The sequence below is a fragment of the Notamacropus eugenii genome, chromosome 6, assembly GCF_028372415.1.
Source record: "Notamacropus eugenii isolate mMacEug1 chromosome 6, mMacEug1.pri_v2, whole genome shotgun sequence".
Lineage (NCBI taxonomy): Eukaryota > Metazoa > Chordata > Mammalia > Diprotodontia > Macropodidae > Notamacropus > Notamacropus eugenii.
In genome coordinates, this window is record NC_092877.1 from 298,336,115 (window position 1) to 298,360,279 (window position 24,165).

The 24,165-nt window shown below is 39.5% G+C and overlaps 1 protein-coding gene across 2 annotated transcripts in view; it reads left to right on the top strand.

Annotated features, from left to right (window-relative positions):
* The first annotated feature begins 10,300 nt into the window (after positions 1-10,300).
* KIAA2012 (KIAA2012 ortholog) overlaps positions 10,301-24,165 on the top strand; it is a 160,218-nt gene continuing 146,353 nt past the window's right edge. For both annotated transcript variants that reach the window (XM_072617302.1, XM_072617303.1), the window contains exons 1-2: positions 10,301-11,113; positions 12,623-12,892. In XM_072617302.1, the coding sequence (XP_072473403.1) occupies positions 11,027-11,113; positions 12,623-12,892 (357 nt within the window). In that variant the 5' untranslated portion in view covers positions 10,301-11,026. The remainder of the gene's footprint in view (positions 11,114-12,622; positions 12,893-24,165) is intronic.

The following is a 24,165-nucleotide window of genomic DNA, read 5'->3' on the forward strand; positions in this document are numbered from 1 at the left end:
CTCTGTATTACTGAATGCATAAAAAACTGCACAATAGGGGAATCCAAAATGTGCTTATAATCTAGTTAGGAAGAGAAAACACGCACAAGATAAAAATATTGCGATGGAATTGGGCTGAATGTAAAAAATGAGTTGGTGCAGAGGACTGGACTAGTGAGTCACATAGTATAGTGCTTACTATATGTCAGGCACTGTGCTGAGTGCTGGGGATAGAAAGGTAAAAACATGGTGGTCTCTGTCCTCAACAAGCTCTAGTTGGAGAAACAATATGCAAACAGCTGTGTATGCACAAGTGGAAAGTGATCTCAAAGTACCAAAGGTTACAAAGGTAAATAGAACACAAGCTCTAGAGTCAGAGAAGGGCTGCTAGGTTCTAGGTAGCTAGGTGGCTCAGGGCATAGAACATAGGACCTGGAGTCAGGAAGACTCATCTTCCTGAGTTCAAATCTAACCTCAGACAATTACTAGCTGTGTGACCCTGGGCAAGTCATTTCATCCTGTTTGCCTCAGTTTCCTCATCTGTAAAATGATCTGAAGAAGGAAATGGCAAACCACTCCAGTATCTTTGCCAAGAAAACCTCAAATGGGGTCATGACTGAAATAATTAAAACTCATATGTCCAACCTTTTTCAAAATCTTACTGTTTCTATCTTCGTAACAAACATTTCTCATATATATTCTCTTCTCATCATTCAAACAACCACAACCCTAATTCTGCCCCTCATTTCCAGGGTTCTAGCCTTCTAATTGGTCAGGCTACTTCAAACCTCTCTGCTACACCAATCCATCCTCTTCTCAGGTATCAAGGTGATTTTTCTAAGGCATAGGTCTGTCCACTTCCCTCTTCAAGATCAAATACAAAATTGTCCATTTGACATTTAAAGCTTATCTCCTTCCTACCTTTCCATCTTCTTATACTTTACTACTATAGAGGTACTCTATGATCTAGCTACACCTGCCTACTTAGAGTTCCTAGAAGACAACACTGCATCTCCCATCTCTGTTACTTTGCATTGACTGTCTCCCGTGCCTGGAATTCTTTGTGCCCTTGCTTCTGCCTCTAAGTTTTCTTGGCTTCCTTCAAGACTGAACTCAAACTTCATCTTCTGCATGAGAAGATCCCCTTAGCTACTGTCTTCCTCTTTCAGATTTTTTTCCATTTCATATAATATATATCTGTTATATCATTAATTATTCAAATATCATCTACCCACCCTCCCCATTAGAATTTTTGATCCTAAAGGACAGGGGCTAGATTTTGCCTTTCTTTTCTTTTTTTTTTGAGGGTTTGTGCTAGTACCTGGCACAAAGTAAGCACTTAATAATTGTTTTACTGACTGGCTGATTTACACTGGTAGAAAGGGAGGGAGGGGGGATCAGCTGGAGCGCAAGCCTGAAGTCAGTCAGTCAGTCAGTCATTAAACATCTATTAAAAGCTTACTATGTGCCAGGCACTATGCTAAGCACTGAGTATACAAAGAAAGATGAAAGACAATCCCTACCTTCAAGGGACTCAATCTAATGAGACAGACAGAAAAGTAAATATGTACAAACTAGATAGATAGATAGATAGATAGATAGATAGATAGATAGATAGATAGATAGATAGATAGATAGACAGACATAGATAGATAGACAGACAGATGATAGACAGATAGATGATAGATAGATGATAGATTGATATGGTATGATATAAAGTAAAACAAGAGAGGAAAGGCACCAGAATTAGAAAACATTGGGAAAAGCTTCCTGTAGAAGGGGGGATTTTAGTTGGGACTTAAAAGAAGCCAGTGAGGTCAAAGCAAAGAAGGGAGAGCCTTCCAGGCATGAGGGATAGCCAAAAATAGGCTTGGACCAAAGAGATGAAGTGTCTTGTTGGTGAAACAGCCAAGAGACCAGTTTCACTGGATCCAAGAGTACATTTTGGGTAGTAAGACATAGAAGACTGGAAAGGATGGGCCTAGGTCATGAAGGGCTTTGGGTGCCAAACAGAATTCTGTATTTGATCCTGGTGACAGTAGAGAGCCCCTGGAGCAAGAGGGTGACATGGTTGAATCTGTACTTTAGAAGAGCCACTTTGGTGGCTGAACGGGAAGAGACTTCGGGCTGGCAGACTCACCAGTGGCTATTGCAGTAGTCCAGACATGAGATGATAAGGTTCTGCATGCACCAGGGATACTAAAGACAGTGGCCTCACTGGAGCGGAGAGTTTAAATGTTTGTGTGTTTAAAGCACTATATTAATTTTTAAAATTCTAAACTTAACAAATAACAAACCAAAAAGAACATTTCCACATAAGGAACAGAACAGAAAACTTCATGCGAAACTTTGAGCCTCTGATATATGGAATATTTTTCTGTAAAAAGTATATAATAAAGCTAAGGAAAGAATTTGTTTTGCTTGACTATATAACAAATTTTGTTTTTCTAGCCTTCTCATTGGGTGGGTGGGGGAAAGAGAAGTGGGCAGGAAAGAATTTGGAATTGAAAGTAAAATAAAATAGAATTTTAAATTTTTAAGTAAATAATAAATCCAATATGTTACTTACTTTTTTATAATGAATATTAAAATTTATTAAATTAAAATTATTTTTAAAAAACTGGAAAATAAGACATACAGGTAATGTGGTATAGAAATCTATCTTGCCCTACAAGAAAATAGAGGAGATAGGAATAAGGGAGGGGAGGGGTGTGATAGAAGGGAGAGGAGGGGTGTGACAGAAGGGAGGGCAGATTGGAGGAAGAGGAAATCAGAATGCATGCTGTCTTGGGATGGATGGAGGGGAGAAATGGGAAGAAAATATGGAACTCAAAATCTTGTGGAAATGAATGCTGAAAACTAAAAATAAATAAAATTTTTAAAATCAATATGTTACTTTCAAAGTTATCCCACTTCTCTGAACTTGGTAGAAGATTTATGTTAGGAGTTAATAGGAAAAAAAATTGTCATTTCTGAATCTTGGAGATATTACAGTTTTGAGAGAAAGTAAGATCCAAGGACTGCCCATGTGCTTGTGAGAGTGAATTGTGACTTAGAAAAGGTCATTGGCATCTAAAGAAGTGAAGGAATGGTGTGATCAGGTTGTCAGGGGTAGCGTCAACATGGAGCCCGGAGAATTTCTAACAACACTCTAGGTATTCCTTCTAGAACCTTCTGATAGGGTCCTGCTTGTTTGTGTTGGTCCCACTGTCTTGGACTGTGTCTTCCCAATTGATCTCTTGGTGTTTCTTCAGCCTCTGGGCCCCCAATCCTTGCAGAGTCTGTTTGGAAGTAGTCACACCTAATGCAGGCAAGTGACTAGCTACTAGGATTTGGAAACCTACCTGTTGTTCACCCTTTTTCTGTTCTGTCTTCCATACTTATTGATAAGAATCCATACCTTTTGTTATTACTTTTTCATATGGTTCAATGAAAGTATCTTATAGGTAAAGAACAATTACTAGGGCAGGATAAGCTAGCCTTAACCCCAGGCCACCAACATTTAGAGGGTGCTGATAGCATTTAAGCTCCTTTAGAAGCATGTGAACAAGTGAAGGTAGCACCTAGCCAGCAAGAATAATTAGTTATTTAGTTAATCAGCTAAATAGGAAACTATGAGAGAATACTGATTCCCCCTTTCCTTCCAGAAGGGTAACTTTTCCATGATACTGGTCGTATTGTCTTCTCTCACTACCAACTAGCAGCCTCAAAGTGTCCTGGGGTATCTCCTCTACTGGGTCTCATAACCCTGGGTTCTCTCCCTTCCTCAACTGAATTTGTCTTACAAAGTTGTTAATTTTAGGTCATGTTTCTTGCCCTGGGTATATTTTGTGAAGTTTGTTTTGGTGGTCAACTGTTAGTTGCAGTTCAGCATATTTCTCAACCTTTATATAATTGCTTGCCCTCATTTTAAGGTTTTATTACATCCAAGGAGATATATGTGTCACTTGAAAAGTAGAGAATGACTCATTTTCATTTCAAAAACTCCAGTCACTTTTCCTAGGTGCTGATTTATTTCTTCGCTAAAAACGTTGTTGTTTTTTTTCCCCTTGTGAGGTTATATCCTAAGTCTTATGCTTCAACTTGGGTTATATCTCTTTGTTGCGGAAATAAACATTCTCATTCAAAATCACCTTCACTCTTGTATTATGATATGCATTGTATAAAGAAACAAAGGATTTCAGATATTCAGCTACCCAGAAAAACTATTCTACCTGAGGGATATTTTGAATTCCTGTCCCAAAATACTTCAGGACATTTTAGGGAGCATATCTGCCTAGCTGCTTCTTTCTGGGAAGTCTACTGTGGAGTTCTATACCAAACAGTGAGATTCATGCCCTGGCATTGAACAAACTGTGTGTCATAGCTTCTCCACCTATAAAAGTGTACCTGAAGTCAAACAAATAAGAGCGACCTAATGGGAAAGATAGTTCTCATCTTCCACTAAATAAAGTTTTACATACTAATTTTGTTATACATATAATTCAATTATCACATTGTGGTAGTGATGTGAATTACAGGGCTGAAGCAATATGGTGGAATCTGGAGACAGACGCTAAGCAAATTACGCTGTTTATATTTAAATGACGGAAGTTGTGATTTGCTTGTATGTGACCTTGGGTAAATTGTTTCATCCCTCTGCATCCTGATCTGTTTATCTATCACAGAATTTCAGAGTTGGAAGGAACTTAAGTAGACACCAAATCCCAAGTTATACTTGAAAAGAATCTCATTCAACTTTTAATGGAAGACCTTCAACGAAAGGGAACTCTTTCCCCTTCCAACTGCATGTAGATCTGCCATTTTGGGATAGCTCTAAGTCATGGAAAGTTTGGCCTTCATGTCAAGCCTAGATGCCTCTTGGTCATTTTCACCTATAGTTCCTGCTCTGCTCTCTGGGACCTAAACTCTTTTCTACATACATGATAACTTTTCAAGTACTTAATGGTGATTGTAATAGGCTCCTTCAGTCTTATCTTCTTCAAACCAAACACCCCTCCCTGTTCCTTGAACATATCCTCTTTTGGCGTTGGCCTTCACCATTCTGGTTGCCTGGATGTTTGCCATCTTTGTGGTATGTTTCCTAAAACACAGCCCCTAGAACTGAACATACACACACATGTAGGCACAAAAGGAATAATACCAGTGATTTAGCTTATCTCATGGGTGACTTGTGAGGAACAATGAGTAGGATGATTATAAAGCCTTTAGTTAATCTGAAATGTTTTATAAAGGCTACATGATGATTACAATATTTCTCAAACGACTTCCTCAACTATTGCCTTAATCATTCCAGTGCATCATTTGGTGTCATGCCCCTGGAAGTGCTAATGACAAGGTAGTTGAATAGCATCTTCAACTCTCTACTAAGAAGGAAGATTTTTTTTCTTTGTTTCATGTGGTTTTTATTTATTTACAGAATATGCCAGGATTGTGCATGATACTTTGCAAATCATATATACATATATAAAAGGTCTCCACCCTATAGGGTTTACAGTATAATTTAAACAGACAGGCTGCATGGGCTGACAGTTCAAGCATGCCAGGATGTGGTGTTGGTGTTGTATAACATGGGTGTGGAGGGTTTCTTCTTGAGTTATAAATACTTTCTAGTTACGAGGGGCTTTCATCTGGGATCCCCAAGCACTTTATAATAGCAATAACTTCTATTGCTTTCTAAATGCGCCTCCCATAAACTGCTGTGGAGACTGAGTAAATGCTTTTAAATGTCTATTAATTGATCTCTGCATCTGTTCATTGTCTGTATTAAACAGCATGAATGTAAACATGACAGTTTAGGAGCAGCTCACTTTGGACTTTGGTCTGACTGCTTACAAATTGCAGGGACAAGAGGCCCAGAGCATTGGCCTCCAGAGTTAGGAAATTCAAGAACTTACCTTCCTCTCTTGGTCAGGATACTGATTCACCCACCAACCTAGGCCCATCAAGACATCTTCCTTGGGACTCCACAGTCACTGTGGATGACCTAACCTCTCAAAAATGGAGTGAATTCTGTGGCTGTCAATCCCTAAATCCCTTTGGGGAGAGCCAATAGGCCTGCTACTCATCCTATAGATTTCAGTTTTCCATCATACTCCTCTTAACCTGTCTCTGTCTTCACCCCTTTCTCTACTTATTATGTGAAAATGTTTTCAAACAAGTTTTATTCCATATAATATGGCACTACCACCCAACTTGTGGGTTGAAGACCCCTAGGGATTCATGGAGTTACTGAAAGGAGTCTACAAACAATATACTAACCAAGCATTACAATTTTACTCATTTAGCCCCAACCAAAAAAAATGTGATAAGTAAGCAAATGTACCTAATGATGATTGAATATATAATGTGTCACATATACGTATGGAAACTTTTTAAATATATGTAGATGATACTGTGATTAATAAAAGAGACATCCATTTTAAAAAATTGCTGAATTTATAATAACTTTTTGTCTTAATATATTTTCTCAATCAATAGACACTAATCTTATAACTGCCATTATGGAGGAGGACAGGAGGTAGGGAGTCTGAAATATTCTGATGTTAAAAAAAAAATCACAGAATCTGAGTTGGAAAAAAAAAAATCAGAGGTCATTGATTTTAACCCATCTTTGAACAAGAATCCTCTCTACCACACAGGGTTACGAGTTTCAATTGTCTCTGTATATATATTATTGGTACATAATTGTTTATACACTGTCTGCTCCATTAGACCATGAAGCAGAAATTGTATGTTTTTTGCCTTTCTTTGTATCCCCAATACTTAACACTATGACTGGAAGTTTTTGTTGAATGACTGAGGTTGGAGTCCTTTGGATCTGACTTCAGATCCTCTGTCAGTCAGATACTTTCCAGTTGTGTGACCTCAGACAATTAATTGTAAAGCACTTAGCACAGTGCCTAGTACATAGTAAGCCCTTTGTGTGTGTTCCTCCTTGTTTGCCAAAGAAGACCATGCCATCAGAGAAATAATGACCTGACTTGCACTTGACTTTGAGTGAGGGAGGGTTGTGCAGGCCACCAGCTTCACTTCTCCTCCAGAGCCATCTGACTCCAATGACCAGATATTCATCAAGACAACTGGAGATGACTAGGATGAGGCAATTGGGATTAAGTGACTTGCCCAAGGTCACACAGCTAGTGAGTGTCAAGTGTCTGAGGTGAGATTTGAACTCAGGTCCTCTTGACTCCTGCATTGGTGCTCTATCCACTGTACCACCTAGTTGCCCCGATATAGTAAGTACTACATAAATGCTAGATATTATTATTAATAATTATCATTACCTAACAATTTATCATTAAGCATTTATTTGAAAACACTAAGTGAGAGAAAATCTACTTCACTTTTAACTAGCCCTTTGTGTTGAGAAATTTTGTTAAATTTGGCTCTTTTCAGCTTACACTAACATTTTTCCTTGGATATGTCACCCAAAGACCTTGCAGAGAGAAATCATCTGTGCTTTCTTTGACAAGATCAATTAAACCCAGGGGGAAATATAGGCCAGGGTTGTAATCAGTTTGATTTCTGCCTTTGTAAAGAGAACAGGAACATTGTTGTGATGGCCAGAATGCCAGCAAGACATGTTTCCTGCCCTGACACGAGTGTTTTGGTATCACCTTGAGACATCAAACTTCAAGAGAATTTCTATAGCAAAGCATGATGGGAGTCAGAAATAATAAAGAAAAGGATTGTCTCTGTTTATCTATAGTCTCAGAAAATCACAAGATGAAGTAAGAGCAGTAAAGGAAAGATATTCCACTTGTCTGAAGTTGTTGGTTGTCCTTCCTTCAGGAAGTGGACCATGACCTCAGGAAGATGATGCCATCACTTGCAAGCAAATTGGACTTAAGTGAGAGAGGGCTGTGCAAAGTCACCAGCCTCGCTTTCTTCTTCTGGGTCCAATGGCCAGATATAAAACAGGATGACTGGAAATGGCCCCCCTTTGTCTGAACTAGGGAAGGGGAGAAAGAAAGTCACTTATCCTAACCTAGCTAAGAGTTAGTGCTGGAGACTATGGAAAAGAAACAAGGATGTATCTTAATTACCACTCTAGATGATTTGACTTTAAGAAAGTAATAACATTCAGGGCCTAAATCTAGGCAAGTTGAATCTAAAAAATGATTAAATGACAGTGTCTACACCTGCTTTCTAGAAGATCTAAAGCCAGAAGAGTATGTACTAGAAAACAGAATAAAGGCAAAGCTTCTCGGGATGGCAGCAAAAATATTTTGAGGGGATGGCTTTGGGATGGAGCTATAAAGGTGTATATGCTTCAGTCATAGATGACAAAGATGTAGATTTAAGATTGAACTATGGTTGCTGAGGCTGAGGTAGCTTTGATTAATAGTGGCAGATACAGAGATGGAGAGACCCAATGATAGTAAAAGAAGCTAAGAAGTTACCTGAATAGCTATTCTGGTAGCAACTCAAGGCAGCCTCATTCTAGTGACTTCTTTAAGTGAGTTTCTCCACACAAGTCTGTGGGAGGAACTATTTTATATTCGTTTATGAGGGAACTCAGAGATTTAGAGCTGGAAGGAAATTTAGAGGGCATTTAGCCCAACCCTCCAATTTTTTATAGAAAAAGAACCAGACCTAGAGAGGCTGTGTCATGGCCAGGTTCACACGGACAGTAAGAGACAAAGCCAGGATTTAAACTCAAGTTGGCTTCCAGATCTAGTATTCTTTTTTCAGGGTCATGCTGCCTCCATGTTAAGAATGATTTTACTCCTTGAGTTTTCCTATTACTTCTGTTTTGTTGCTGCAGTTCAAGTAAATGCTTTAAGTTCTGTTAATTTGTTTAGTCTGAGTTGTTGTGTTTGTCCTTCGTTCTTGGCAGAGAATCATGACATCAAGATGATGACATGACTTGCAGTTGACTTTGATTTGAGTGAAGGAGGGCTGTGCAAGGTCACCAGCCTCACTTTCTCTTCCTGAGCCATTTGGGTCCAGTGGCCAGATATTCATTAGGATAACTGCAGATGGCCCCTCCAGGTAGCTAAGCCTCATAAGGACAGGCAAATAGTTCTTTTAACATAACTAATTAACTTGTTACAACAACAAAAATAAAGCAGAATGTCCCCAGATTAAGTTTTTCAACTGCTTTATTAGGAGAATGATCACATTCCTCTGAATCAAACAACTATCTAACTTAAGGTTAGAAATCCCCAGATTCCTCCTTGGCTTAATATGCAGATAAGTTTAACTAGAACTAGGCACTGTGAGCTACAACACTGAAAGGTAAAGTCAAAAAGCCAAGCTCATTGAAAAAGACAGTGTCATACAGTAGGTAGGACATTTGGCCTTAGGAATCAGAGAACCTGGCTTCTAATCATGTCTTTGTGATTTATTACCATGGACAAGTTACTTAACTCAGTATTTAGCACTGTGTCTGGCATAGCAGTAGATATTAATATTTAATAAATGTTGATTGAAGTTAGTTGAATTGAATTAACCTCTCTGGGCTTCAGTTCCTCACACAATAGAAGGGGGTTGAACTAGATGATATTCGAGGTCCCTCCCAGCTCTAAATCTATGATCCTATGATCTACCCTCATAGCCCAGATTCCTGCCTTTATTACATATACCTGTCAGCAGCAAAACCTCTTTGTTTTCCTGGATCTTTATTCCTTCTCTTTTGCTTTCTCCTTTTTTCCTTGCTTTTATATCCAATTCCATTCTCTTCAATAAAGCACAGAAATATGAAACATAAGATCATAGAATCTGAGGAGAGCATGGGTGTCCTCCAGTCCTCACTGCTCATTTTCCAGATGAAGAAAATGAAGCCCGAGAAAGTTAATTTTTGCTCACATCTCCTAATAACTTGGCACTGTGAACTTAGCTAGTTCTGTCTGCTCAGGAACTTAGATGGGCTTCTTCTACCGAGGCCTCATTTGTTTTGTGTGCGACCTACTGTTGTTCGTATAACACACATCAAGGCTGCCTTCTGTGTAAAGCCCTGTTTAAAATAAGCTTCAAAGTAAACAGGACTGTTGCCCGCTGTACACCTTTATGTAAGTCGGCAGGGGGCACGCCTATGAGAAAGATGGGGAAAGACCACTTATGGATGAGAGGTCTGGGTGATCTCAAGGCCCAAGTGAGGGTGCCACACTTCGCCAGCGACTTTTGTCTGCTCCTCTTTTTCTCTTTTGCTATTTCCAAAGAGTCGAGACAAATCAAGCAGCGTCAGTCACAAGGCTGTTAACAACAACTTTACCCCTGGAATAAAGAACATGGGTTTATAGGGGTCTGAGCCTGTTTGCAAAGGAATTTAGCAAAGCCGTATACTTTCCTCTGCACTCACCACACACACCACACACAAGAGCCCCTGAAACGGTAACAAATGAAAATGACACCGTGAGTCCAGACCAGCGATACCGGAGTCCAATCAAGAGAAACATCAAAGGGGCGGGGTTTGAACTAGGTGACCCGTGTAAAATTGTTATGAGTGAGTTAATCGTTCGTTGAGAGCAGCACACTCACATGCTGGGATTTGGGTGGGTCTATAAACGTAAGATGAGCTCCATAAGAAGGGCTTGAAATTGGAGCCTGGCCCATTCAGTGTCCTTGCTCTCCTTGAGGGAGCTCTCAGTTACTATTTTGCTTTCCCATGCTGATTTAAGGGACTTAATTTCCCTTTGCTGCCATGGCAACCGGGAAACAACCTTTGTGCACAAAGGGAAGGATGGTGGTGTTTCATGAATCTCTGGATGCACAAATCCCGTAGCAAAGCAACCAGGACAGAACATCAACAAGTCCTCTCGTAGTAGGCAGGAGAGGAAGAGTCTGTTGGGAGGGATGGAAGGTTTAGGACTGGAAGGATCTGGGGAGTTCTTTTTTCTGACAAAGACCCTCACTGTATAAATTGTGGAGCAGGGTGTCATTGAGAAGCTGCTGTAAGAGGGGGAAAATGCATCTAATAAAAGGCCCAGTGTGTAAAGTTCTGGGACTCACTGCTGACCTAATGAAACCTTAAGGTGTAAGCACTTCCAGCCTTCCAAAGCAAGATGAATGACTTCTGAAAAGAAGAGGCTGGTAATGAAACATGTTCACTCTCTCCCTCCTGAGCCGTGGAAATGGGCAAGTGGTCCAGAGCAAACAGAAGAGGTTGGAGGTCTACTTGGAACCAGAGGTCAGTCTTGCAGCTGTGAGCCTAGTACATTTGGGAACGGGAAGAGAGCAGGCTGTCCTTTCGGTCTCCAGATTTCGTGGTTCCTGGAGTGGTGGCCAGTTGTGTTCTGTGGCTGTGGTTGTCCCTCTTTTTGAGAAAATCTGTGATGTTATTTACTTTGCCTAGCAAAATAAGAGCTATCACAGGAGGGATTCTCCCCCTCCCCTGCCCCCCACCTTCTCCAGTCTGCTCATCTGCTCTTGTCAGATTAGTGTGGCCAGGCTAAGAAACCAGAAATTAAAAGGACTTGGTCCCAGATCAGAATTTCCGTCTAGGAAATTTCCAAATATGTTGATAGATTGGGTTTTCAGAACAGGGTATGCTATTACGGCTGGAGGGATATGAACCTGCGCAACAATTTATGACATTCTCTAATATTCTGGGATGCTTGTCTCATAGTCAGCATTTAATGCAGGTAACATTTTACAACAGCAAATTTAAGAAGGGAATAGGGAAGTGGCCAGATTCCTTGTTGGGTTGGGATTTTGTTGAATCAGGTGCTATCAGAAGACAAATGAGACACTAGAGGGGTCTTGGAATGTCTTGCATCATAAAGAGATTTCAGTTACAATGGTGTTCATTACATTGGTATCGGCTTGGAAGCCCCTATTGCAGAGCACTTTCATGGTTGATGTTAGAGACTCACCAACAGAAGACCTTTATAACCTTCTATAGAGGCAAAATAGATAACGTTATATAACATATGGAGGATGTGGGTGCCTTTATTCTGACTAAGTGGTTAATTAGAGTGATGGTGGTCAGAACAGAGAACCCTATTATTTAAACATACTGATGGTTGAGATCAGTTACCTGCTGACCACCAAGACAAAGATATGACCTTCCATCAGGCTTTTAGCCCACGTTTAGGGGATAGGGACAAGGACTGAATCTGTGATTTTAATTCACCAAGTGAGGAAACTTCTTCTAGCAATGCAGGTTATCACCTCTGCATGATTTATTGGCTTAGAGAGTTTACCTAAAACATTGAGAAGTTAAGTAATTCATCCAGAATCACTTAGCCAGTATTTGTCAGAGACAGAACTCGAACCCAGGTCTTCTCGCCTTCAAGTCCAGTTCTCTGTTTACTTCTACCATATTGCCTCTCAACCCACGTTTACTGTTACTAAAATTTGCTAGGATGAATATCTCACTTAAAAATTATGTGTTAGAATGGGTTATTCTGGATTATTTTTATGGGTTAGAATCTAGTTATTCTATCTAATAATTGTTAGTAGTAAGGAGCAACTTTGGGTTATATTGTGGATTATATTGGATTCTATTATACATTGTGTATATGGATTATATTCTATTATGGATTATACTGAGATATCTGATATTAGGTAGAGTTAACAGGAACAGATCAGTGTCAGGAAAACATCAAACATTATACAAATGCATGCCCTCTGTGATGCCATACAAAGTGGTTGTTTAAGGTGGCTATATCCTGGTGGTTGTTGCTTTTTTTTATAGGATTATTTGAATTGGACACCCCAAGACAAAACCCTGATTGGCAAGTCCCAGAATGGGGCAAAAGTTACACAGGGACCCCTTCCTAAAACTTACAGCACCAGAAAGGGGGTCTTAATTCTTTATTCAGAAGACTTTGCTGAGCCATCATGGAAACAAGAAGAAAGGAATAAAGGTCCCCATCCCTACTGTCGCCGAAAGAAGAAGTCTGGTTTTGTGCTGCACACACTCAAAGACCTGACGGCCGCTATATTGGCATATGGGAGTGAAGGGGTGAGTACAAGCAGAGTTAAGGCTGGTTCTGCAGGTGTTCAGGAGGTGTGCTGGAAGAAGAATTGGCAGATCCTGGCTATCATCCCAGCTCTGATAGTAACGTTCTATGCAACCTCAGGCAACTCATTCATTCATTCTGAGTATAATGGAAGGGAAAGAACACTGAACATGAAGTCAGAAGACTTACATTTGAATCTAAGCTTTGTCACTTGTTGGTCAGATGGCCTTGGGCAAATCACCCTTTGATTCTTAGATTCCTACTCTATAAAATGTGGGTGCTAACACACTTACTTCCATGGTACAGCAGAAAAAGTAAATACTGGGTTCAGATCCTACCTCTAACACTTACTACTTTGGCTATCTTAGACAAGTTATTTCACCCCCTAGGCCTCATTTTCCCAATATATAAAATGAAGATATGGTTTCAGAGGTCCCTTCCAGCTATGATGGAAAGAACGCTTCCTCATGGGGTTGTTTCAAGAATCAAATAAGATACTGTAAGCATAACTCTTTGTAAACCTTAAGGCATGATTATTTATAAAATGCAGATGTTATCAACCCTCTTGCTAGATACTGCAGAGTTGTCATGAGATTCAAATGAGCTATGTGTCAAATCTCTTTGAAAAACATAAAGCATGAAATGATGCTCTGTTCAATAACAGAATCTTAGAACTAGAAAGAAACATTATGTGGCACTATGCAAATGCAAGGCACCTATTCTGGTGACTGTCTTTTTCCACATGTCTTAAATCCTTCCCTTTTTTACTCCATGCCTCCTCCTTCCCTGTCACACTTACCCTATACTTTTCCCTTCCTCACAGCCAGGCTTAGACTCCTCTCTTCTGTTTTGCTCCAAGGGCCAGAACTATGACCCATGAATGGAAGGTACAGGAAAGCAGCTTTTCAATAAGCCCAGGAAAGACCTTTCTAACTGCTAGAGTTGTCCACTGATGGAATGCGCCCCTTCATAGAATAATTACTCTCCCCCTCCCCATCCCTGGAGGTATCCAAATAAAAGCTGGATGACCAGCTGTCAGAGATGTTTACAGGAGGTATTCCTGAATCGGGTAGAGAGCTGGATTCGGCAACCTCTAAAATTCTTTCCAGGTCTTAACATTCTATGATACTGCAAAAATTCATCAATATTCTCCCCAGAGAGGCTTATGGAGATCCATTTGACTTCTCAGACCTTAGAGAGGTAGGAAGAGGCAGGCCATGGTCACTCTCAGAAATTCTGACATATAGTTTCACATCACATGAATTTACCTGGCCTGCTTGGAGGAGATTAACTAACTTTGTCCTGATTCCCTTACCTGTAAGCTTTACCTCATCTTCTGTGCAATCACAGATTAGCCAGTAACTCTGAAGATAATTGGCAGCAAATTGATGAGGGCAAAGCAGGCACAAAGCTGGGCTGTCTTGCTCTCCATTTTCCTTGGGTCAGATCCCAATTTGTAATTCCATTGTGTTCATTTTGATAAACTGCACAGTAACCATGCTGGTGAGGTGGATCCTGTTGAGATCCACAGGCATTATACAGAAAGCATCCATCACCCACATTTCAGAGAGGTTGCAAAACAAGCATGTCTCACTAATTCTATGATATTCCTACATAATTTTAGTCTGTCTAACTATATCAAAGGAAATTTGCTTGCATGTTCATAGAACATGAATATAATGATGTGTATATATCTTACAGATATGGAGCTGATAAAAATATCCTTAAAGGTATGAATACATGAAGGGAATATTTAAATTAACCTATAGGAGCTTAAATATTGTAAACACTTGAAACTTTTCATCAGAACTATAACTAGGGCTGAGGAACTGGAGTTTTGAAGCAGGGTGCTGGAATTTAGAGGGTGCTGAAAGTGCTCATAGTCCTAAAAGTTAGAAGTAACAGAATTCAACAAAGATAATTAGTTAAAAATGGGAAAATACCAGGTGGCACTGCTCCCTCCCCAGCAGCCACACAGGTGAGCTCTCCCCTACCCTGGCATTCCCAGTCCTTCCCACACTATGTCTACCTCATCCACCTTGCAGTATTTTGGAGTTTTCACCTCCTCTCCAGGCCAGTTGAACTGAGGGCTTGTTTCATGCTGCTTACCTGAGGCATAAAAATTACTGGTCATGGCTCTGCTTGTAATATTCTCTGTCTACACAAATTATAACACCGTAGGGTTGTAAAGGTGCTTTTGGCTAAGAGAGGTGATTTCAGGCACTCTATTTTAAAAAAAGATTTGGTCCACTATGCTGATTTTGCATTACTTCATTGGGAAGACAGGTACAAAGTAAGTAAGGACAATATGGAGGAATAGAAGAAATGCTATGAAATTGAACCATTTGATTTGAAAAACCATAAGTTGGGGGAGGGAAGAAGGGAGAGAGAAAAGGGTGGGAGAGCCAAGAGAGGTATGACGCTAAGGGAAACAGGAAAGCCCACAATTGAAAAAAACTGATTGTTTCCCAAACAATCCTATATGTTATTATTTCTTTGACCCCAAAATGAAGGATCAGCAGTTAAAAGCACTAAAACCAAAATAATAGAACCAAAATGGAGGAGGGGGGAGGGTGGTTAGAGGGGGTAGCAGAAAGGAAGTGAGCTCAGTGTGAAATGAGGCTTAGAGAAAAATCTATAAAGACTTAACTATTAATTAGGAAGACCTACATAACTTAGTCTCCACTCAAACCTGTGGGAAATGAGGTTGTCTCAAATAGGTGGCAATTAAAATTTTAAAGCATCCTACATCATCTCGAGTTCTATATACGGATCTGCTGAAATAGATGTGGCAATATGTCTCAGTTTGATAGCTCAATACACACCTACTCCTTGACTTTTTTGATGACACAACTTCTTAATGAGTAAAGATAAATGCTAAACCAAAAAGTTAGATGTCAAAGCTTTCAGGCTTCCAGGGAAATACAGAAATGTCATTTTGTTGGCTGTTTTTTTTTCCTTTCCAAACACAAGCAACCATTTTCAAACATTCGTAAAGTGAGCACTATCTTCTTGGACCAAAGCTTCACGCAAACATAATAATACTGTGGACGGCTGATGAAACAGTGGGTAGAGCAATGGGATTGCAATTAGGAGGTCATTGTCGTTTAGTCTTTTTTTTCAGTTGGGTCTGACTCTTTGTGATCCCATTTGGGGTTTTCTTGGCAAAGATACTGGAGTGGTTTTCCATTTCCTTCTGCAGCTCATTTCACAGATGAGGAAACTGAGGCAAACAGGCTTGAGTGACTTGCCCAGGGTCACACAGCTAGTAAGGCCAGATTTGAACTTGGATCTTCCTGACTCCAAGAACAACACTCTGCCAATGGTGCCATCTAATTTAAATACCTCCTCTGATGCTCATTAGCTGTGTGACCCTGAGCAAGTTACTTAACCTCTGTTTGCCTTAGTTTCTTCAGCTGTAAAATGGGGATAATAATAGCACCTACCCCTCAGAATTACAGTGAAGATTAAGTGAGATAATATTTGCAAAAAAGCACTTTGCACAATGCCTGGCACATAAGGGCACTATCTGGATGCTTATTCCTTTCCCTTATTGCCTCCAGTAGGTTCAAAACATGAACAATCTGAAAATTTAAATAACCTGAATTTTTTCACAGTACTCTCTATTGATAACATACAAAAGTATGAGCCTCAGGCACTGTAGGATCCCAAATATGCCTTATGAATCATCAAAGAGATTAAATTATGATCAGTATAATTTCAGTATCATGTTTTATTGTATTATAATGCTCAGGAAATTGGCAAACCAGTGATATTCATGTGGTAAGTTTCACTAGACCAAAATATCCGTGTAGCCCAAATACCATATTTTTTTAAACCATAACAGCAAAAAAGTGATTTACTGTAAATTATTTAAGCTTCAGTACTATTAATGTAGCCTTTATCTTTTCTGTGTCATTACACTGACAGCACTTTCCCCACCTCTCCTAATTTATACTGTCACATCTACCGTATGCTCTCAGAATATCTCAGGTCTTAAAAAGTTTACCTGCTCATTCTGAGAACAACAAAGTCACAGTATTTCAGAGTTGGAAGAAACCTCAGGATCACGAGAGAGCAATGTTTCGTTCATCTTATACCTGTGAAATTGATTTTTTGAATCTGAGCACAGTACTTTACATTTACTCTATTGACAATGTTTCTAGCCTGTCAGATCTTTGCAAATTCTGATTGTCATCCAGTATTTTGGTTATCCTTCCGGGAGGCAGGTACTGTTATCATCCCTCTTTTACACATAAGGAAACTGAGGCAAACAGCAGTTAACTGAGTTGCCCAGGGTCACACAGCTAGTAAGTGTCTGAGGTCAGATTTGAATTCAGGTTTTCCTTACATCATGGTTTCTTAGAATGCATTCTACAAAAAAAAATGAGGAGGACGTCATTCCTATGGGAAGTGGTTATCATACATATGGGAGATAGGATATCTTTCAGACTCCTGAAAATTAAACCACATTAAACATAGGGAGAATTAGGCTTTTTGGAAAGAGTTATATATACACACACAAAGTTATGACTTTGGGAGGAAACATGGCTGATACCAAATGACATTTTCTTAGCATTACTAACTTACCTGAGCTTTCAACAGCTTACTAAAGCAAGAGACCTCACTCACACCTTTTTCCCCTTGTCACTCCTTTTCCAATTCTGTTAAGCTGGCTGTACTTATAGGACCCTTCTAGTTTCACCTGAACCTCTATAAGGGCAGCCACCACAGATGTGCAATTTTTAAGGTTTGGCCTTTCTTGGGCACATGCTAGTTCTAATAGTACCAGTCCTGAAGAGGTTGAGCGTGCCAATGAGCTGTACCCACAGCATAAGAAGTCTTGGAACATGATTGCATGGGAGTCTTAGAGCTCAGGTGTGAGCAGCATGTTTTGGCAAGAACATTGCTATACACCTGAGGAACAAGGGATACTTGGCTTTTTTGTTCCAAATTTTTTTTAAGTAACAAAAATCTATTTTATCTACTTCCCACCCCCTCACCCCGTTGAGAAAACAAAAAGAAAAACAAATTCCTTTTTACAGACATGCATAGTCAAGCAAAATAAGTTTCCTTACTAGCAATGTTAACATACACATATGTGCATACATACATACATATATATATATGTATGTCTCATTCTGCACTTTAAATCTATCACCTCTATGTCAGGAGGTAGATAGCATCTTCCATCATCAATCCTTCAAAACCATGGATGCTCATTGCATTGATCAGTGTTCTTGTCTTTACAGTCTTGTTGTTACTGTACAAATTGTTCTCTTAGTTCGGCTCATTCATTTGTCATCAGTTTATACAAGTCTTCAAAAGTGTTTGTTTTATAATGGTGATGTTATTTTATAAATCGTTCTCCTGGTTCCACTTGCTTCCCTCGGCACCAGTTCCTGCAAGTCTTTCCATGTCTCTGAAATCATCCATTTCCTCATTTCTTATAGCACAATAGGATTCCATTATATTCATATACCACAATTTATGAATCCATTTCCTTTTCTCCAGGATCACAACATTTTATTTTTTTTAATTTTTTATTTTTCCTCAATTACATGTAAAAATAATTTGTAACATTTGGGTTTTTTAAAATTTTGAGTTCCAAATTCTCTCCCTTCCTCCCTTACCTCTCTCCTCCCTGAGATGGTAAGCAATCTGATATAGGTTATACATGAAAATTATGTAAAATATATTTCCATATTGGTCATTCTTTGGAAAAAAGACTCGAACCAAGACAGAGAGACAGAGACAGAGAGACAAGGGAGAGAATGAAATATGCTTCAATCTGTATTCAGACTCCATTAATTCTTTCTCTGGAGGAAGATAGTATTTTTCATCATGAGTCCATTGGGATTCTCTTGGAGCATTGTATTGCTGAAAATATCCAAGTCATTCACAGTTACTGTGTACAACATTCTCCTGGTTCTGCTCCTTTCACTCAGCATCAGTTCATATAAGTCTTTCCAGGACTCTCTGAAGTCTTTCTGTTCATTATTTCTTATGGCACAATAGTATTCCTTTATATTTATACACCACAACTTGTTCATCCATTCCCCAATTGATGGGCATCCCCTCAGTTTCCAATTCTTGGTCACCACAAAAAGAGCTGCTATAAATACCCTTCTAGGAATAGGTCCTTTTCTCTTTGCAGTCATTTCATAATTGATGGGCATTCCTTTAGTCTTCAGTTTTTTGCCACCACAAAAAGCACTGCTATAAATATTTTTTGACATATGGGACCTTTTCTTCTTTCTCTGATCTCTTTTTACCATCTAGCAGTGGTAAACCAGGGTCACTGACCATGCAGTGTTTAATAACCTTTTGTCTATAATTCCCAATTGCTTTCCAGAATGGTTGCACCCATTCTCAGGTCCACCAAGAGTTTTTATCATAGCCCATCCCCTCAGAAACTTGTCATTTTCTCTTTTTTTGTCATCTTTGCCAATCTCACGGCATAAGGTATTGAGTTAATTTGTATTTGAGTTAATTTGTATTGGAAGTAGTTGTTTCTTCATATGACTATAGATAGCCTGGGTTTCTTCTCTTAAGAACTGCCTGTTTATATCTTTAGATCACTTATCAATTGAGGAGTGTCCGTACTTTCTAGAAGCAGTAGGGTATAGTGGAAAAGACTCCAGGACTTACAGTCAGAAAGTACCTTGTCTGAATCCTGCCTCAGACACTAGCTAATGTAATCAATTTCTTTCATTCTCCTTTTCCCTTCTGTACAACTTAAGTCCCAGAGTTGTTGTGAGGATAATATAAATAAAGCACTTTGCAAACCTTAAATGCTCTCTAATCATCTTCCTGGTATAATTTTGGCAAACTCTTTATCATAAGAGCCAAAGGTTATAGGGTTCAGAGCTGAAAGGGACTCAGAAAGAGTCAAGCAAATGGCAAAATGGATAAAGCACTGGACTTGGAGTCAAGAGAACCTAAGTTCAAATCTGACTTCAGACACTTACTAGCTGTGTGACCCTGGGCAAGTCACTAACAGCTATTTGCCTCAGTTTTCTTATCTGTAAAAGTGACCTCCTAGATTTGTTGAAAAAAATTAAATATTTGTAAAGCACTTTGAAAAGCTTAAAACACTATATAAATGCTTGTTATTATTATTATCTACTTAGTCCAACATCATCATTTTTTTTAATACTGAGTCTTCCAGTCTTGCCCAGGCTAAAATTCAGGGGCTACTCATAGCCTGGTCCCCACTTTGATCAGCATGAGATCTACCTGCTCTGATTCCCCTCCCTGCCCAGCTTGCCCTTCCCTTGCAACGAGGCTTATCAATGCTGAATTTAGTATGGACACCTGATCAATCTAGCCCAATGCAGCTCAAGAGATCTGCCAGCCTTAGTCACTCCAGCAGCAGGGATCCCTGGCATGGGCTACCACAGTTATACCTCTTCGTTAGGTAAATAGAGAAACTTAAACCCAGAAAAATGAAGTGACTGTCTTCATGTCACACAAGTAATTAATTGTCCAAGGAAGGATTCAAACCCAGGTCATCTGATTCTCAATCTAGAAGTCTTTCCATTATACCAAGTTGGCAGCTCTTCTTCCACCCTTAGCCTAGCTATCTACCTTGTGACTCAGGGACAAGAAATAAGCTAGCTTCCTGTTGCCTTTTTTTCCCTTAGGAGCTCAGGTACTAGACATGCCTTTGATTTTTCAGTGGGAACATGAGCCCTACCAAGTCTTTAAGCGGTCTTTCTAAAATCAACATTACTTCAGATGCCACTTGGCGAGTGTGGTCAAGAGAGTCACTGAGGTCAGGCATCTCCCAAGTCATCAGGACCCTGGGAGCCATTCATTACACCTGGCATTCAGAAAGATGGACAGGTTCGTACAGGCCAGCTGGTAAATGGAGCACGTGGTGTGGGAGTTTGGATAATGGGCTGCTCTGTGCTCACTAATTAGTCATTTCAGTAGAAACTAGAAGCCAAAAGTTGATTGGCAAACACCACAATAGCAGGTCTGAGCAATCTGAATCAAATCCACAGCCAATACCTCCTCTCCTGTCATTGTTTACTTCCCTGTTTCAGAAACTGTCTTGCAGGTTCCCTTGTGTATTCCAACTTTTCTCTTACTTGTTCTTTTAAGGTTGGAGAGGGGGTAAAAAGTTAAGTTTGAGGGCAGAGGGAAACTGCTGCTGAAGATTTTATTGTCACCAAGGAAGGAATGGTTGCTACAACAGAAATTATGGGAACCTTTTGGGGAAGTAATCGTTCCATCTTAGCATTCACAATAGAAAAGGAAAAGAAAGCCAGGAATGGTCTGAACCACACCCTGGATTTTTGGAGAGCAGATTTAAAAGGGTTCAGAGAAAGGATAAGTAAGAGTCCCATGGACAAAAATTCTAAGTCTGAAGAGAGAGGAAGTTCTACCAATAGAAATTGTTGTAAAGAAACTCAAAACTGAGGACAGATACATGTTGGGGGGGGGGGGGAGGGAGAAAGGGAAAGAAAGAAAGAGAGGGAGGGAGGAAGGAAGGAAGGAAGGAAGGAAGGAAGAAATAATTCTAGAGAGCAAGAAAGGAGAATTGTTTTGAGAGACTGATTAACCAACTTAGGTTTGAAAAAATATATATTCTCATTTGTAAAATGAGGATAATAACAGAACCTATCTCCCAGGGTTGTTGTGAGGATGAAATGAGATGGTAATTGTGAAATGCTTAGCATAACGCCTAGCACGTAGTAAGGGCTACAGGTGGCACACTGGATAGAGCACCAGACCTGGGAGTCAGGAAGATCTTACTTCAAATTTACTAGCTGTGTGATCCTGGGCATGACACTTAACTCCTATTTGCCTCAGTTCCTCATCTGTAAAATGGGAACACTCCAATACTTTGAAAAAAAAAATACGGGCTCATAGTCCATAGGGTCATAAAGAGTCAGACATGACTGAATGACCAAACAACATTAACACCACCACCACCACTACTACTACTACTACCAGTACTAGTACTACTACTACTGCTACTATTGCTATTACTACTACTACTACTAGTACTACTGCTACTGCTACTGCTACTATTGCTATTACTACTACTACTACTACTACTACTATTACTACTACTACTACTACTATACAGTAGAGAGAAGTAAGGACAAGTAAAGTGGTCCTGTAAAATTCACATCAAGAGTTCTGAAGCCTTGAATTAGCTGAGGTTGGTAATTAATGCTAAACAACAAATAGCACTGGATTTTTTTTTTAGCTATGTCAGAGACAAAGAGCAGGATCAAAGAAGAACCGAATCTGCTGGTTTTCATGGAAGAGATGATGATAATGCATGAGAGGAAGAACACAGAGCTATTCATATCTTATTTAGTTTATGTTTTCTCTGACAAGAAGAATAAGCTTTGGACTTCAAAGGATAGAACCCGAAAGAATGACTATTAAGGAGTTAAAACCTGAGATAAGTAAGAAGATAATAAAGCAGCATCTAGTTGTCCTTGGTGAGTTCATGTTATTAAGACCAAAAGAACTCCATCCTATGGATGGAAGAAAACTGGTGTGACTGTAGAGTCAATCATTGACAATGGTCATCAATAAATCATGGATAGTGGGAGAGGTGATACAGATAGAGGGGTGATATAGGGCCAGAGAAGGGCAAATGTTCTGATTTTCAAACTAGGGAAGAAAATAAAGTCTATAAAGTATAAGCTAGTTTGCTTCAATTACTTTTATTTCAATTATTAATAAAATTATAGACTAAATTATTAAAGGGATGGCTTAATAAATGTCCAGAAAAAGAAGTGATCCCAAGAGTTAGCTAGCATTGCTGCATCAAAAACAGATCTTACCAACCTAACTCATTTCCTTTTTTGAGGGGGCTATTAGACTGCTAGGTCAGGTCAATACTATAGGTATAGTTTGTCTACCTAGTTTACAGGACTGGAGAAATTCACCAAAATACTCTTATGCTCGTAGCAAGGACAAGATGGCATCATGACGGCTAGATAAAAGTACTATGAGGTGGTCTTGGAATTGATTTGAATGACTGGATCCAAAAATCAATCATAAATGGTATCTTGGAAGGAACTCACTGGTGGAGCAACCAAGGTTTGTCCTTGGCCCTAAGCTGTTGGACATTTTTATCAGATGATAAAGGTATAGGTGGCATATTTCTCAAATTTGCTGAGAAGGGAAAGCTGAAATAGCTAACATATTCAATGACAGAGACATGACACAAAAATGTCTCTATAAGCCCAGTCTCAGATGATTTTTTAAAACTTGTATTGAAAAAATCATAATCATTTCCCCTCCTCACTGAATTTTCCCTTGTAATGGAGAAAAATGTTAAGCAAAACTGACCTTCTATCTGACCCTGTTTGACAATTTATGCAACACTCCTCATTCCCAACTCCTCACCTTGATACTGAAAGGAAGAATGTTTCATTTATTCTAAGGGACCAAGATTGATAATGGCAATTAAGCTAAAATATCTTTTAGCATGGAGTGTCTTCATGTCTTGTAGGCATTGAGTAGAGTTTTCTCCTAATTCTCCTCATTTCTCTCTGCATCAGTTAACATAAGTCTCCCCATGCTTCTCTGAATTACTACACCCAGGGATATTGTAAGGCTCAAATGAGATAGTGGATACAAAGCACTTAAAACTTTAAAGCACCATATTTGTTGTTGTTCAGTCATTTCGGTCAATTCAAGTCTGTGACTCCTTTGGAGTTTTCTTGGCAAAAATACTGGAGTGGTTGCCATTCCCTTCTCCAACCCATTTTGCAGATGAAGAAACTGAGGTAGACAGAAGTTAAGTGACTTGCCCAGGGTCACACAGCTGGTAAATGTCTGAGAACAGATCTGAACCCAGGTCTTCCTGACTTCAGGCCTGGAGCTCTATCTACTGAGTCACTTAGCTGCCCAAAGCATTATATGAATTTGAGTTACAGCTATTGTTAGCCTAGAGATAGCAGGTCTTCGGTCTACTGATGATTTCTTCATTCCCTGAGCTTTCTACTGTGCTCCTACTGACCTCAATCAACGTATACAAAGCAATATAGGATTGCCCTGATAAAGGTTTCACAACCAGGTACTCACTCCTTCCCCAAAATGTTTACACACCCACTTTTCAGTTTGTTCTGCATTACTAACCCTTTCTTAAACAATTAGCAAAACAATAGAGTCCTGATTTGTAATGATTGTCACTTTCTGAAATTTAAATGGTCACAACGAAAATTTAATAATCAGCTCTTGTGACCCAGTACATCTTAGAAGACAGTTTCTTCCATCATCCCCCAACTGATGGGAACCT